The sequence below is a fragment of the Bufo bufo genome, chromosome 2 (genome assembly GCF_905171765.1).
Source record: "Bufo bufo chromosome 2, aBufBuf1.1, whole genome shotgun sequence".
Lineage (NCBI taxonomy): Eukaryota > Metazoa > Chordata > Amphibia > Anura > Bufonidae > Bufo > Bufo bufo.
In genome coordinates this window covers 107,482,066-107,499,077 of record NC_053390.1, presented here as the reverse complement: position 1 = coordinate 107,499,077, position 17,012 = coordinate 107,482,066, and the positions used below count along the sequence as shown (strand labels likewise).

The 17,012-nt window shown below is 44.2% G+C and overlaps 1 protein-coding gene across 1 annotated transcript in view; it reads right to left on the bottom strand.

Annotated features, from left to right (window-relative positions):
• WDR41 (WD repeat domain 41) overlaps positions 1-13,927 on the bottom strand; it is a 50,465-nt gene extending 36,538 nt beyond the window's left edge. Inside the window, exons 1-4 of the mRNA XM_040421394.1 lie at positions 13,814-13,927; positions 12,741-12,856; positions 2,307-2,355; positions 477-608 (exon numbers count right to left, since the gene is read on the bottom strand). Of these exons, the coding sequence (XP_040277328.1) occupies positions 477-608; positions 2,307-2,355; positions 12,741-12,856; positions 13,814-13,861 (345 nt within the window). The 5' untranslated portion in view covers positions 13,862-13,927. The remainder of the gene's footprint in view (positions 1-476; positions 609-2,306; positions 2,356-12,740; positions 12,857-13,813) is intronic.
• Positions 13,928-17,012: the final 3,085 nt, after the last annotated feature.

The window sequence follows — 17,012 nt, the reverse complement described above, 5'->3', positions numbered from 1 at the left end:
ATCCATATTTTTTTTGTGGTTCCAATGTAACAATGTCTGTCCACGTCCGCAAAACAGACAAGAATAGGACGAGTTCTATTTTTTTGCGTAACGGACATATGGACACGGAAAGCACATTCAGTCATTTCCATTTATTCAAGCCCCCATGGGGGTTCTGTATAAGGACCTGTAAAGAAAAAAAACAAAACAAACAAAAAAAAAAAACGGAATGGAAACAGCGGACAGCAAAACGCTGCAGACAGTGTTCTGGTGTCCGCCTCCAGAGCAGAGTGGAGACCGATTGGAGACAAACTGCTGCATTCTGAGCAGATCCTTTTCCATTCAGAAGGCATTAGGGCAAAACTGATCCGTTTTGGACCGCAAACGGAAAGCCAAAACGCGAGTGTGAAAGTAGCCTAATACACATTGCTGCAATGTGGTCTGCAGCCGATTGATTGACTATTCTGTGGTATGAAGACATCACAACATAAGGATACAATGACGGTCCTATCAGAAGACGCCGTCAGCATTAGGTCAACCCTTTCGCCGTGCATTTCATTGCTTGGAAACACAATGATAGCGGTGATCTTCTGTGTGTGTCCATGAAGCTCGAAAAGCACTTCACCAGTCTGAAAGAAAGACGTTCGACAGTAAAGGTTTCTTCAACTTCAACATGAACTGATATCAAGTACAGGCTGGAAGCTGCAGTTCCACTGACTCTCCCTCCTCTTTCCAGCAGCAATCATTTCCCCATAAATCCAGCATCAGTGTGGCACCTGAGGGGTTAACTGCCGTGGATCGCAGCGCCCTGTCATAGAAGCTGGGTGTCGGCTATGCGATTCTGCCGCCGGAACATGCCTCCTGTATTTGTATTAAAAGGTTACTTATCTTTATTGGTGGCGCAGTGCGCCCCTCCCCTTCCCCCAGTACTAAAAACATTGGTGGCGCAGAGCGCCCCCCAACCCCCCCAGTATTATAATCATTGGTGGCAGGGGCCACAGGGTCCCCTTCTCTTCATTCGCTGGTGGTGCAGTGGTAGCTTCTGATGAAGCCCTGGCTGCCATGGTAATCTCCCTGCTGCTGTGTGTACTATGCACAGAACAGCAGGGAGAGTGTGAAGTCCTATTCACCCTAATAGAGCTCTATTCGGGTGAACAGGACAATGGTTCTAGCACCTAAGCGGGCTAATAGTTATTAAATTAAAAAAATAAAAAATATTAAAAAGTTTAAATCACCCCCTTTCCCAATTTTACATATAAAATAGATAAACAATAAATAAACATATTCCATAAATCGCCACGCCCAAAAAAGTGCGAACTATTAAAATATAAAAAAAAAAATCTCCTAAAATAAAATAAATAAAAACTGCGCGATATGCCATTTTTTGGTCACCTTGTCCCCCCAAAAAATAGGATCGGACTGTTTGATTATGGGCCGGTCGTTCCATAAAATCCGGAATGCACGCTGCTTTTCTGGAGTTTTATTTTTTTATGATATCGAAAATCGAATAAAAATTTTGGTAACGCAACAACCCTAGCTTGCACACTATAGGAAAAAGTGCTGGCCTATGTGCACTTCTATGGTCCCGGCCACCAGAGTGGCCAGTGCTTTTTCTATAGTGTTAAACACGACCACCACTGATAGACTGCAGGGTGGTCGTAACCATGGAAACAAGCCGTGTATAATTTGATGGAAAAATGAGCTTAGCCAGCAAAGGAGGCAATATGGAGAATCACAATACATTAGTAAGTGCCTTGTATTAACTGTCTCTACATGACAAATGCCGTTTGCTGAAGTGAGACAACCCCTTTAAAGACCTGACATCTGCTGTACAAGTAAAGGAAACAGGCCTATTTTAGGTGGGACAAGAGGACACTCTACTCTTCCCCCAAATTTCAATGCCAGAACCTTTTGTTTTCCTGCGAGTTAAGCCTCTGAGGTGACTAGCAGCTGCTTCCATATGTCTTCAAATTAAAAACCCATACATACTTGGCCGAGCATGTAAATGCATGGGGGTTTCAGGAGCGGTAGCACCTTTTGGCCCAACCAAACGAAGAATGAAGCAACTTTACAATAGGCCTTAATAAAAAATGTCCTGCCGTTTTGTTTCTACAGTTCCTATACAGACCTATGTGTCTCCATGGTAGCAGACAAACAAACCCAACTTTATGCTAATACACACAGTAATGGATAGATAGTTGGAGAATAGATTACAGAGCACACAATGCACTCCCCACCAATCACCTATTCTGTGCCATGGACAGAGCTGGTTTACTACATTACATTATTCCCATTAAAAATAATAACAACATATAGAGGTCTCCTACCTGAACATCCCATACAATGACGGAGCCATCATCACAAGCTGAAGCAAACCTAGAAGAGAAAGAAAGTGACTCAACATAAGAAGAATGTCCTGTCCACACAGATCTCTACGCCATGTCACCAGCTTCCTCCTTTGCCCATACCCTTGTCCGTCATAAGGAATTGCAAAATCCTTTTGCTTCTGAGCCTCTGAAATTCCACGAAATTGAAATGTAAAGGGAAACTCCGGTTTGGAGCCACATTATCTATTATATTGGGGAATCATAATCAGAATTGCTTACTACCGTATATAGTTTTTTTTTTTTTTTTTTACAGGCTTGTTTGGGGTGGTGCTTTTTAGTCACAACATTTTGTGTTTTGTTTCCTTAAAAAGAGGTCTACAGGAAAATAGTAAAACTAAAAATGCAAGGGACCAAAAATGGCAGGAAACACCACGACTAGAAAAAAAAAAAAAACCTTACTATGTAGGGCATAACATTTGGCCACGTCATTTGCTAAAAAAAATAAAATAAAATACCTACATGTACAACAACCCTAATAGAGGATTCTGCTGACGTGGTATGTATTCCCTCTATGGACCACAGCAGCTATGATGAAAGTGCGGGGCAATGGTGGAGAATAACATTTGTAAACCTAGAACAATCACATTACAGAGCTTTATATTAAACACATTAAGGGTGTAGGAAGGTGCAGGGGTCCGTCATTGACGGAAGGTACGTGTCCCCGAGGTTCCTGGCCCCGGTGAGATAGGAACCGGTAGTTTAGTGTGTCAGCAGCAGCTAGGCTGGCTGACACGGTGTTTTTACTTAGTGTGGCTGTAAAGCCGATCCGGGCCAGTTCTTATTGGGAGCAGCCAAAGAGCAGGGTGGGTGGCTGTTCCCCACGTTCCAGGCCAGGGTTTGGGCTGGGAATAAAAACCCAGCCAGAAGTCACAGCTGGATCGGTGAAATACTGTGGTCTTGGGTTCCTACCAGTTGGTAGTGTGCTGGAGAGCCGCATGCTGAAAATCAGGCGCCCTAAAGCCTGCTGTGGACGGCTGTGGATTGCCATGGACAAAACAGTCCGCCAGGTGACACGTTTGTGCTGTGGACTTTATGTGGTGTGAATTAACACAAGGACTCTGCACAGTGTTGTTTTTGCTTTATTGCTTCTTGTGTGAATAAACACTGAACTTTTGCTTTATTTCCGTGTTCTTGCCTCCGTACTGCGTCTGCTTACCCTGCCTACCAGAGCAAATCCCTACAAGGGTTAACCACGGTGTAACTGGCTGAGAGTGGCTTTGCTGCCACATCTGTGTACAGTTTTCCAAGTTATTGAGCCCGTTAAACCCATACTATGAATCCATTATCGGCGACCCCTATTCCAGGTCATTTTGATCTGATTAGACGGCTATGGGGGGCAGTGGTTAAGGATCGGTGAAGCATGTCATTTTCTCTCTGTTCTGGCCGTGGCCGCCCTCAGGGAATAGGATTGCTTTTATCATATCCCCTTTCTGCTCCTATTAAAAGCAGAAGCAGTGCTGATGATACACATTGCTCGCTGGAAGTACACCTCCTAATGCCTTCTCTCCCGGCTATTGATTTCCTCGTTTACTCCTGGATTGACAGGTGAGGGCTGCAAGAACGCAAGTCTCCATATTTTGCATTTTCTTTTGCACGCCGGCATCATTTCTATTGATCTTTTAAGCCTTTGTAATTGCTTTTTTCTTTTGAAAAACAGCTATTCTCTACACTAAATTTGCAGTTTTCACAAAACGGGGGGAAAAAAAAGCCTATTTTTGTTTGTCAGCGTCCACATTTGTCAAGGTGGCAGCCAGAACCTGGTGTAGTGAATCAACTCTTATTGGATTTGCTGCTTAGAAAGATGGATATGTTTCCTAAAATCCATTGCCAAGCGTATGATGTGGTCTACAAGTAGGTTACAGTCACACCTTGTTGTGCATCCCGTCTATGCCTTCCATAAATCAGCATTTATTCTGGAAACATTTCTCAAAGCTAGAGAGATGAAAGGACATTCACAGAATCAACCTTAAGGTTACATGCACACAGCAGTGTAGTTTATGCAATTTTTTTGTGCGGTTTTCCATGCATTTCCACACCAAAATCTTGCTTGATTTGCCCGAGATCTCACTCTTTGCATACTGTGTACATGAGATTTTGAAAGTCTCTCCTATTTAGCTGGTACTGTATTAGGGCTCATGCATACGAACATGTGCGGCGAGTCCGCATCATGGATGTGGACCCATTCACGTGAAAGGGTCAGCAATCCGTAAGATGGTGTGGAGGAACACAGCAGAAGCCCACGGAATCCCTACGCTGCGCTTCCGTGGGATTGCGGTCCATGTCACTGAAAAAAATATATTATATATGTTCTATTTTTTTGCAGTGTGGACTGAATCTTGCAGATCGCAGACCCATTTGAGTGAATGGGTCCACATCTGCAAACGGGGGGGGGTCACACGGCTGGTGCTTGTGCATTGCGGACCACCATCTGTGGTCTGCAGCACGGGGCGCACATGTTCGCGTGCATGAGCCCATATGCTGCAGATTTTTCGTACAGAACTGTGTGGAAAGTCCACGTGTAATACCCACCGTGTACATAGACCCTTAAGGAAGGTTTTGACAGATGGAGCGGCTGATTGTCGGGAAGGAACAGTCGGCTGCTCGTCCAGTGAAGGAAATCACTGCATTTATATGCATCGATCTCCACCACAGTATGAGGAAGAGGGATTGCTATTGCCATAGCTTGTCCTGATACAGCTGCACTGTTTCCGGTCAGCAGATCACTGTTTAGACCACGTGATCTGCTGCCCAAAAATGATGATGATCGATGTACCTGCACTAACGACAGGATCACCTAATGATCGAGCGCTTTTCTCCTTTATCGGGTAATCAGCGGCACATTTAGATGGCCAGATTATCGGTTTGTCTAAATCCACCATTAGGATGCTTTCACACGTAGGTTTTTGCTAGTGCTTTTCTGCACTTTTGCAGTTTTTCTGGAGTGTTTTACAAAACGTACAAATTCCAAAGTGCTAGGAAAACGGGTGAAAAATATAAAGTATATTACAAAAACTCATTGTCGGACATTTAGATTTGGTTTTTCACATAAAGTATATTCAAAAGTTTAGTTATACTTTAATTATCATTGGATTTTTTTGTTGTCGATACAATTATAATGGGCCACACAGTCATTCTGACCTTTGTAATGTCTGGCGACAGAAGTCGTGAGACAAAAAGATGTCATTGTAAAGTTTTGCACAGGATTCATTTAGTATCTTGAAAACCAATCAAAGTAAATGTTCCAATCACTGACTTTTTTACCCGTCTACAATGAGAACATGAAAATCCCTTTTCAAAGCTCGCAATAAGATATTATCAAAGCACTTGAAGCATGAAACCATTTACAGAGGCTGACGAAAACACACTAGTGTACATATTGAACAGGCTTGACTCATTCATCGCCGCTCGAGACAAACTACCCAAGTCAGAAATAATAAAATAATAACTATTATAATACTTGCTGTGGCTAAAATGTGTTATCCAGGTTTTCCAAAGCCATAAGTGGGAACCTCGAAAAGACCCTCGGTTGCGAATACATTATAAGTATAAACTAAAGATCTCAAATAGTAAATCCTTAAAAATGTAAAAAAATTAAATAATAATAATAATAATAATAATAATACACAAAACAAATGATAGGACATAAAAAATAAATAATTTCTTGTGCATACATTACATAAAAATAAAATACCTACCCTAATTAAAGGGGTTGCGCCAAGTTTAGAAGTTATCGCCTATCCACGCATGCCCGACCTACCACTCCATCATCAAAGGGAACGGGAACCCATTCTTGGAATCGGTTGGGGTCCCAGGGATCAGTTTAAGGAGTTGTACCCGGACATAACCCCTTCTTTCCCCATTCAGTCCCTTCGATGCTCTCTTGCCCTGCGCTGTATAGAAAGGGCTTTTTCTTAAGATCCGGTGACGTACTGTGCCAGGCTAGGCAGAGGCTTCCGCCTAGCAGTGATCCCGGTGACGTCACCTGCACTAATGGGTGCTCTTTAGCACTGCCCTAGCTTGTAAAACAGGCCACCCATTAGTGCCAGTGATATCTTCGGGATCACTGCTAGGCAGAAGTCTCTGCCTAGCAGTGTAAAAAGCTAAACAAACAGCCCTTGCACTGCAAAATGCAGTGCAGTGCAGGGCAAGGGGGAGCATCAGACTATGAAATGCTCCGATGATCAACTCAGAGAGGCTGAGTGGGGGAAGAAAGGGTTATCTCTGGGATCCCAAGTACGGGTTCCTGTTCCCCTTGATCTGATTGATTGGTAGGTCGGGCATGCGCCCTGCCGCTACATACAGTCTATCTCCAGCATACCCACACCAACTGCTCTATTGGATCAAGGGAACCTGAACCCTATTCTTAAGATCGGTAGGGGTCCCAGCAGTCAGATCCTGTGATCAGTCACTTATCCCCTATCCTGAACGTGACACAACCAGTTTAAGCATCTATATGACCATAATAACCAGAAGATTTTTTAAAAAATGAAATGAAAAAAAAAAGTTATGAAATGTAACGAGTTAAAAATCAGAATATTTAGCTAGTCATTAAACGGGACCTGTCACGATAAAAATGCAGTACAATCTGCAGGCAGCATGTTATAGAGCAGGAAGAGATGAGCAGGAATCGTTTTATGGGAAAAGATTCAGTAAAACTTGTGATTTATACTTTTAAATCTCTGCAGATTCTGGGATTTTGAGTCCTGTGGGCAGTCATCCGGTGACTGACATCTCTGTATACAGATAGATGGACAGACAGACAAAGATGTCAATCACTGATAAACCAGCCTGTATGATGTTAAGGACTCATGCACACAACCGTATGTATTTTGCGGTGCGCAAAACAAAGACGCGCAAAAATACAGATGACGTCTGTGTGACATCCCTATTTCATCCGTTTTCTTTTGGCGGATCCATTGTAACAATGCCTATCCTTGTCCGCAAAATGGATAAGAATAGAAAATGTTCTATCTTTTTTGCGGAACGGTCATGCGGACATACGAAAACGGAATGCACATGAAGTAATTTCCTTTTATTTTTGCGGGCAGATTAAAGTGAATGGCTCGGCATACGGGCTGCAAAAAAAACAAAAACGAACAGAAACAGAAAAAAAATACGTTTGTGTGCATGAGCCCTTAAGCTCAGAACTGAATCTTTTCCTATAAAACACTATCTCGAGCAGCTACTTCTGATAATTCTATTGTTTCTAACCTACAGAGGCAAGATCACTCCAGCAGTACTTAGCAATTCCACACTGGGACTGGGTGCAGGCACTTTACATTTTAAAATTATGTAGGCTGAAGCAGAGGTGCACATACAAAGATGAGGCATCAGTGACGTGGTCCAGTCGCTGACAAAAATGTTGTTTTTATGGTGGCAATTGGCATTAAGGCTCATTCAGATGCGGATCCGTTTTTTTTTTGCAGACAGTTCAGCATGTCCACAAAAAAAACTGATTGCATTCCGCACTTTTGTGGACCCACGGACTTCAATGGGGCCACGTCCCGATTTTCACTGACAAGCATAGGACATGTTTTATTTGTTTTGCGGAAAAATAAAATGGAAGAAAAAGGGCCCCATAGAAGTGAAGGAGTCGGCTGGTAAACAGCATACCGCCGTCTGAATGAGCCCTTAACTCTAGATTTTTATGACCAGATGAATTGTAACCAAGTGCAAAGTCATTGTTTGACATGAATATTAATTTAATCACAAAATCCCCATTTCCCTTGCATTTCAACCCTGCCACAAAATGACCTGCATACATCATTTCAGTGATCTCGTTAGCTCAGGAGAAAGAGTTAACAAGGACAAGGCTGCTGTTATCACCGACATGCAGACTGAATTAAAAGAGCAGACTGGTTGCTTTAAAAAGGGGGAGGAGTGCTTGTAATCATTGTCTTCTTCTGTTAACCATGGTTACCTCCAAGGAAACACATGCAGTCATCATTATTTTGCATCAAAAGGCCTTCACAGGCAATGACATTTCTTGTATAAATTAACCACTGATCCGATCGATCATCAAGAACTTAAGGAGAGAGGTTCAATTGCTGTAAAGAAGGCTTCAGGGTGCCCAAGAAAGTCCAGCAAGTAATAAGATTGTCTCATAAGGAGGATTCAGCTATGGGATAGGCTTAACACCAGTGGAGAGCTTGCTCATGGAATCTGGAAGCGCTAAAACGGGGAACTCTGCTCTTTCCGGATCAGTGTGCCTTCCACTGGCTGACAGCGAGGAAGGTGGCCCGTACTAGTAATAGGCCTAAGCTTGTACAAGGCTTAGAGGCCGATTAGTAGTATGTTCAGACGATGGCGGCCTGCAGGTGGCAGCACAGCATAGCATAGGAACATACTGAATATTGTACTCTGTAATACATGGATATGAATTACAAATTACAAGATGCAATCTAATGAAGGACTTAACCCCTTCCTGACGCAGCGATTTTCGGTTTTTGTTTTTCGCTCCCTGCATTCGTAATCTTTTTATTTTTCCATTCACATAGCCGTATGAGGGCTTGTTTTTTGCGGGACAAGTAACTATCATTGATTATGGCATACATTGTAGATGGAAGCTGGAAATAAATTTCCAAATGGGTTGGAATTGGAAAAAAACCTAATTCCGACACAGTTTCATGGGCTTGGTTATTACGTTGTTCACTATGCGGTAAAACTGACTTGTGCTCTTCATTCTCCAGGTCAATACTATTACGGCGATATCACACTTGTATACTTTGTTTTTCTTGCCTTTTAATACAGAAAAAAAAATTAAAAACTTGAAAAAATAATTTTTTTCTTGTCATCACCGTGTTCTGACCCCCATAAGTTTTCTATAGTTTTGTCTATGGAGAAGTTTGAGGGCTAATTTTTGTGGTAAGGTCTGTAGTTTTTGCTAATACTGATGTGTATGACTTTTTGATCACTTTTTATTGAATTTTCTTGAGCAGTAAAGTGATGAAAAAAAACGGCGAATCAGACATTTTTTTTTCTATTGCACCATTCACCATATGTTTTTGTTTTTTTATATTTTAATAGTATGGTTGTTTTTGCACGCGGCGATGTCCATGATGTTATTTTTTTAATTGTTTTTTATTTTAATTTGGGGAAATTGGGGTGATTTGAATTATTATATCTTTTTATATTTTTCAAAACTTTTTTTTCAAACTTTTTTCCCCCCCACTTTTTGTTAGGTCCCCAATTGGACCACAACTTGCAATTATCAGATTGCAATTTGTATAGACTAATGGAACTTGCTCCATTATTCTACACAGAAATCACTATATTACAGTTCAGTGCTGCCACCTGCTGGCCTGAACTGTAATATACAAGTAATGAGCTTGCAAGCCTAGTACAGACACATGCTCATTACTTACATGGAGCGCCTTTCCCAATCTCCGGGAGCAGCCATTCCTCACCTGGCAGTGCATGCTTCTCGGTTTTAGCCCTCTCAGAGGCTGTGGTCACATTTGACCACGGCATCTGATGGGTTAAATGTCCACACCTGGTGGCTATGGCGTTGGCGCCGCTCAGGCAGATTTCGTGAAGGCGTTAAGAAAAGCCAAAATATTTTTTTAATTTTATAAAAAAATAAAAATTCAGATCACCCCCTTTCCCTTAAAAAAAAAAAAAAAAAAATTTTAAGTAAACATCATAGGCATCGCTGTGCCCGAAAACACCCGTACTATTAAAATATAAAAATATCCCATATAGTGAATGTAGAAATGGGAAAAAAAAAAAAAAAGGAGTTTGCACGCAATTTGTCTGCGATTGCGTTGTTCCGTTTTTTTCAGCGCAAGTGCAAAGTGTTTTAATGTGTTTTGCACGCGTGATAAAAAACTGAATGTGGTACCCAGACCCGAACCTCTTCACTGAAGTTCGGGTTTGGTGCTCTGTAGATTTTTTTTTTTTCCCATTATAACATGGTTAAATTCTTAATACAGAATGCTTAGTAAAATGTCCATTGAGGGTTAAAAAATAATAAAAAATTACTCACCTCATCCACTTGATCGCGCAGCCGTTATCGTCAGGACCTGCGCTGACGTCATCGCGCTCACCACGTGGTGAAGTCAGCGCAGGTCCTGCTGAATGAAGATAGACGAAAGAAGACGATAACGGCTGCGCGATCAAGTGGATAAGGTGAGTAATTTTTTTATTATTTTTTAACCCTCGATGGACATTTTACTATGCATTCTGTATTAAGAATGCTATTATTTTCCATTATAACCATGTTATAATGGGGAAAAAAATGAAGGCTATGGACTTTAATGGGGTCCCGGGGCTCATCCCTATTTATTAACATCATCTCTTTAGCAACCATCCGTGAAAACCACATTGCATCTGCAGTTGCTTGCGGATGCTATGCGATTTTCACGCAGCCCCATTCATTTCTATGGGGCCTGCGTTGCGTGAAAAACGCAGAATATAGAACATGCTGCAATTTTCACGCAAACGCACAAGTGATGTGTGAAAAACTTCGCTCATGTACACAGCCCCACTGAAATGAATGGGTCCGGATTCAGTGCGGGTCAAGCATTGCACACGCGCGGAAAACTCGCCCGTGTGAAAGGGACCTAAGAGTCCTTCAAACATTTTTCCCCACAACAGTAGTTAGGCCTCATGCACATGACCGTAGTTATGGTCCGCATCCGAGCCGCAGTTTCTGTGGCTCGGATGCGGACCCATTCACTTCAATGGGGCCGCAAAAGATGTGAACAGCACTCCGTGTGGCGTCCGCATCCGTTGCTCCGTTCCGAGGCCCCGCAAAAAAATAAATAAATAGCATGTCCTATTCTTGTCGGTTTTGCGGACAAGAATAGGCCTTTCTACAATGGGCCGCCCGTTCCGCAAATTGCGGAAGGCACACGGCTGCTTCTGTTTTTGCGGACCACAAAAAAAACAACGGCACAGTCGTGTGTATGAGGCCTTAAGCTTACTGGTCTATAATTACCTGTGGAACACAATACTATTGAAACATCCGACAAAAAGGATCTAAAAATACGGAAACAGCAAACTTTGTGAAAACCAAAATTTGTGCCAGCCTCAAAACTGTGTGTATATATTTATATGATTTTGGACATTTTGTGTGGTACTGGGAGTAGATTAGATACCATTTCTCTATGGTTATTTTTTGCCCAAGGGTCCCTGGACACATTCAGTACATGGTTGACACTATGCACAATGCATGGTACAACAGCATTTAAGAACCAGGGGTGTGGAAATCGTATCGCCCGACGCCTGGGACATGCAGTTCCGGGCGCCGGGCAGGTAGTTTGTTCAGTAGCTTAGCCCTGCTGCAAGCATGCCCAACGGCTTCAATGCGATCGGCTGCACAGGATGGCAAGGCACATTATGCCTGCGGTCCAGTCCAAACAAAACGCTGCGAGCAGCCTTGTGATCGCACCTCAGGCATAATTGTGCCTTGCGATCCCGTGCATCCGATCGCCTGCGGCTGTGGCTACGGTGCCATTCACTTCAATGGATCGTCACGCCCCCTCCTGCCCTGCAACATAGTGAGCCGGCCGCCATGTAGCGCATTCTGGACAGAATCCTCTGGTGTGAACGAGGACTGAACTTAGGAGTCATTTCACACCACAAAGACTGGAACGCAAGCCGGCCACCTCCCGGCATAAGGAAGCGCGGCGGTGCATTGAAATAGGGTTTTGATTTAAAATTATTTTTTGTATCAGGACAAGTAGATCGAGCCCCCGCTTTAGTCCTTCGACAAGTATATATTTTTATTTTTTTAAGTTTCCACACCCCTGGCAACTCAAAGCTAATATGGATCCATGTGATAAAAACTGTATAGGCCAATATGTTATCTTCGATTTTTTTAAAAGCTGAGGTCTGTTTTTTTTCCTGAAGGATGCCATGAACATCTGCAAGTCATGCTAGAAGTCAACACTGACCAATGGGCTGCTTGGAGTGTGGCCATCATAAGTGTATGTTGTCAAAAAGAGCACGTTGGCATCAAACATACCGTTCAGTCAAATAAAACAATGGGAGACTAAAGACCAATGCTTCACATATCGGTCTTAGGAAAAAACAAACAAAAAAAAAAGACCCTGCTGATGTAAGATCCAACCAGTCGCATGCATGCATGCCTCTTAAGAAACTGGTTGCATCCTCTGCCAGTCAGGAGGCGATGTACTGTGTGCCAGTTTTCGGGCATGCATGTTGTTAAAGGAGTCGTTGTTAAAGGGCCACCTCCTAATGACCATATCCCAACAACTTTTTGAAAAAGTGCCACAAGAGGCCAGAAAGTTACACATTTCGTCACAAAACAGCACTTTCACCAAAACATGGTGTTAAATGTTAGTACATGAGCCCCCCCCCCCCCCCCCAAATATATTAATATTGGTTTTTATATGCTAGGCGTCCTCTCACCTGTTGTCGTCTACTTGCACTAGGAAGCGCACAATGTCCGTGTGGGCTTTTAGGGCTGTAAGCTCTGTATATGGATTCTGGCTCTGCTCCTCGCCGATGTTTAATATGGCCGACTTCTACAAAAAAAGGAAACATTGTATTTCTGAGGCAAGGGGTACAATGACACAACGCTGCACGTCAGGGGTGGGCAAACTGAGCTGCGGATCCAAGATCCCAAGCTGATCCGTTCTCACGCTGTACGGAGACCTGTTTCCACACAGCATTAAAATGTATGTGCTGCAGCGAGGCAAATTTCGCCAGGTCCGAACTTGCACATCAGTCCCACAATCAGAGCGCTGATTGGACAGAGTGAGGAGGGACATGCCTGGTCACGGGCTGTCTGACCACTATGGCGCCAGTTCTTGAGGTTGACATGGTAAGATCAGTGGCCAGAATTCATTTAACCCTTTAAATCACACTTTTTCTTGCACACATTGATGCCCATTTGTGCGCCAGTCCTTTCTGTTTTCATGCCGACCTCAACTGATATTACGTCAGGACAGCCCAGTGCAACGTATTTCATTACTGGAGAAATGTTCCCATAATTCATTAACGAGAACCAAAAAATACAAATCATGTGAATAAGACTTCAGCTTCCTAAAGGCCAGTTCACACTGAGTTTTTTGGTGCTGATTTTGGAGCGTTTCTGCCTCAAACCAGACTCCCATTCATCTCAGTGGGAAGCAGCACTTTCTCCGTGTGTCCATGTATTATTTGGCGCAGATCTGCACCAAAACCCTCAAGCTAAAAAAAATGCAGTTTCGCATTAAAAAAACATTACTTAAAAAAAGATGTAAAAAAAAAAACAAAAAAAAACCACAGGTAAAAAAATGTATGAGAAAACATGCAAAAAATGCATATACACACACAATACAAAAAACGCACAAAACACACATATATAGACACATAAATACACACAGAGACAGATACATAATATACACATACACAGAGACAGGTAGGTATATATATATATATATATATACACACACACATGATATCACTCCCAGCACACACCAGCACTACAGCCATATTACCTCGGCCCCGGCCTGCGGCTCTCTGCTGCCCAGCAGCCACCGGAACATAGCGGCGGTTCTCCGCACAGGGTCTCCTGGCTCCGGGGTTTACAGCCGGTAGATTCTATTTCCTGGGGAGCTAAAGGACCTGAGATGACGTCATGCCCATGTGACCAGGCTTTCCTGGGGGCGGAGCAATGCTGGGAAGCTGGACGGTTTCTGAGCAGCTGCTGGAGCCGTGCACTAGTCTGTACGCTGTCATCAGCAGGAGGAGACGTGTAATGCTCTGCATGGATTAGAGGCACTGGGATGTAATGTTCTGGGGTGGCACATTGGGATGCAGTGCTCTGCATGGACTGGGTGCACTAGGATGTAATGCTATGGGGGCACTGGGCACATTGGGATGCAATGCTCTGCGTGGACTGGGGGCTGTGGGTGCGCCAGGATGTAATGGTATGGAGGGACGGTATGGAGGGACTGGGCACATTGGAATGCAATGCTCTGCATCGACTGGGGACTGTAGGTGCACCTTGTTGCAATGCTCTGCCTGGACTTGGTGCACCAGGATGTAATGCTCTGGGTGGATTGGGCACATTGGGATGCAATGCTCTGTATGGCTGGGGACTTTGGGTGCAATTTGTTGCAATGCTCTGCTCTGCATGGACTGGGTGCACCAGGATGTAATGCTATGGGGGCACTGGGCACATTGGGATGCGATGCTCTGCATGGACTGGGTGCACCAGGATGTAATGCTATGGGGGCACTGGGCACATTGGGATGCAATGCTCTGCATGGACTGGGGATTCTGGGTGCAATGTTCAGCAGGGAGATATGGGTGCCCTTTCAGACCCGCACTGCTCCTAAGAATGAGGGGTAGAACGGTGTCCCCTTCAGTGGTTTTCCCTTCATATGCCATCAGTCTATGAATTTATTAACCCCCTTAAAAGGGATTGACCAGGATTTTGATATTGATGTCCGACCCTCAGGATTGGCCATCAATATCAGATCAGTGGCGGTATGATTCACGATCAGCCGTTCTGCAGCAGCTCCGGCACGTGAGGTCCATGGCTCAGATCACTGTGCAGCGGAGGGCGCCGGTGACTTCAGTGGGGTCAGTGCTGCAGTAACCGGCCCCTACACAGTGGACAGGGGTGCTACTGCAGAGCAGCTGACCGGGGGGGAGCAGGGTGTCGGACCCCTCCAATCAGATCCTCAGGATATGCCATCAAAATCCCGGGCACTGCGTTTATACATTTTCTGTCGCCATATGAGGGCTTATCTTTTGCAGGACAAATTGTCCTTATTCACGTAAACTTATGCCCCACTCACACATAATGAGGACAGAACATGAGCCGTTACACCGAAACATCAATTATGTATAGTTTTTTTCATGTAAATAAAGCCATTTATAAGAATGTATTTTTTGTTTTTTTTAATGTACTTTTTTTTTTACACTTGACCCCACCAACCTCTGCTCACCCATACTGCATACTGACAGGCTGCCAAAGGTAGGCCCTAATTGGCACCTGTACATGACAGCCCCAGGGGCAACCCCTCGGCACCATGAGATCACATTGCCGCAAGGGGCCTTAGGGTACTTTCACTAAACATTTAGATGCCACAGTCAGCATTGACCGTGAAATCTAGGCGGTTAAACCACTGGGATCCAGGGTTGACTTGTGCATTCAGTATCCATAGGTCTGCAAGTCCGTTCCGCAAAAAAATAGAACGTCCGTTTTGTGGACAAGGACAGGCATTGTTACAATGGATCTGCCTCAAAAAAACAAATGGATAACTACCATCCTGCTGTGACAAATAGGAAGAAGTTTGTAGGGGGGGGGGGGGGGGCTCCAGAAACGGTTGGAAAAAAAAGGTAATAATCATTACACACTTCACTAGTTCATCGTCACTGCTGCCCTGGTTACCGCCGCTCTCTACTTCTTGATCCGGGGCCGACATGCCGAAAATGGCTTAGACTGAAGAGGTCAGGTCACCCGCCTCTACCTGTGATTGGGTGGCAGGCATTTCCTGTGTGCTGAGTCGCCAGGACAGGAAGTGGAGAGCAGGGCTGAAACAGTGGGGCCTATAATACCTGTGATTTTTTTTTTGTTGTTGCCATTTTTGGTAAAAATTCTCCCCACTCACAAAAAAAAAAAAAAAAAAGCATTTGGCAAGGAGGCCTGCGAGGAAAAGATGTGGAGTTCCTCTCTATGCACAAGATTGCATGGTATATGGAGGTGCGCTCACCTGGCTATGAATAATGGCGGAAGCACGGAGCACGCCGGGAACATAGCGTGAAGACAAAGTCCCGAAAAAAGAGCAGAGGTCCAGCTTGAACATGCAACGATGTGTGTAAGGCCACAGATTTTATCCACGTGATTTACAGGTCACTTTATGAAATTGTGGAAGGCCGGCCACACCCAGATGAGCATCACTGACTAATGTACCGCTAGCGACAATATGATTTTTCTATAGATGGTTTTCTGGGACTATTATGTTGATGATCTATTTGTAGGATAGGCCATCAACGAAATATCAATGAGGATCCGTCTCCCTGTATCCTCACCCATTAGTTGATGGAAGGGGCCATGGCACTCCAGCATAGGAGGCACAGCGCCATACATTTTGTAGTGGCCGTGTCTGGTATTGCAATTTGCTGCAGCTCAGTTCAATCCAAGTGAATGGGATGAAGCTGCAATACCAGGCGCAACCACTACGAGAAGTGTAAGCAATGAAGGGGGCGTAGTGCTCTGGTGGTGTTCCTGGAGTTTGGACTCCCACCTTTCTGAAACTTGGTAGCTTATGCAAGGGATATGTTTTTTGCCTATTAAAGGGGGTTTTCTGACACTTTTAACTAAGTATCGGTGGAGGTCTAACACCCAGGATCCCTATTAGCTGTTTGAGAGGGCACCGCTACTCCTGTGAGTGCTGCGGCCTTCTTGCAACTTACCCTAGGCCTGTGATGTTGCGTTCATCGGTCACATGGCCTAGACGCAGCTCAGTCCCGTTCAAGTGAATGGGACTGAGCTGTGATACCAAGCACAGCCGCTACACAGTGTACGGTGCTGTGGATGGTGAGCCGCAATACTCCTAGGAGAGCCAGTGCCTTCTGATACAGCTGATAGGCGGGTGTCCGGCGCCCACCAATCAAATATTGATTACCTATCAAGGACACATGTGTTGTTCCGATCACTGCCGCCCGGCGGGCGGTGATCGGAAC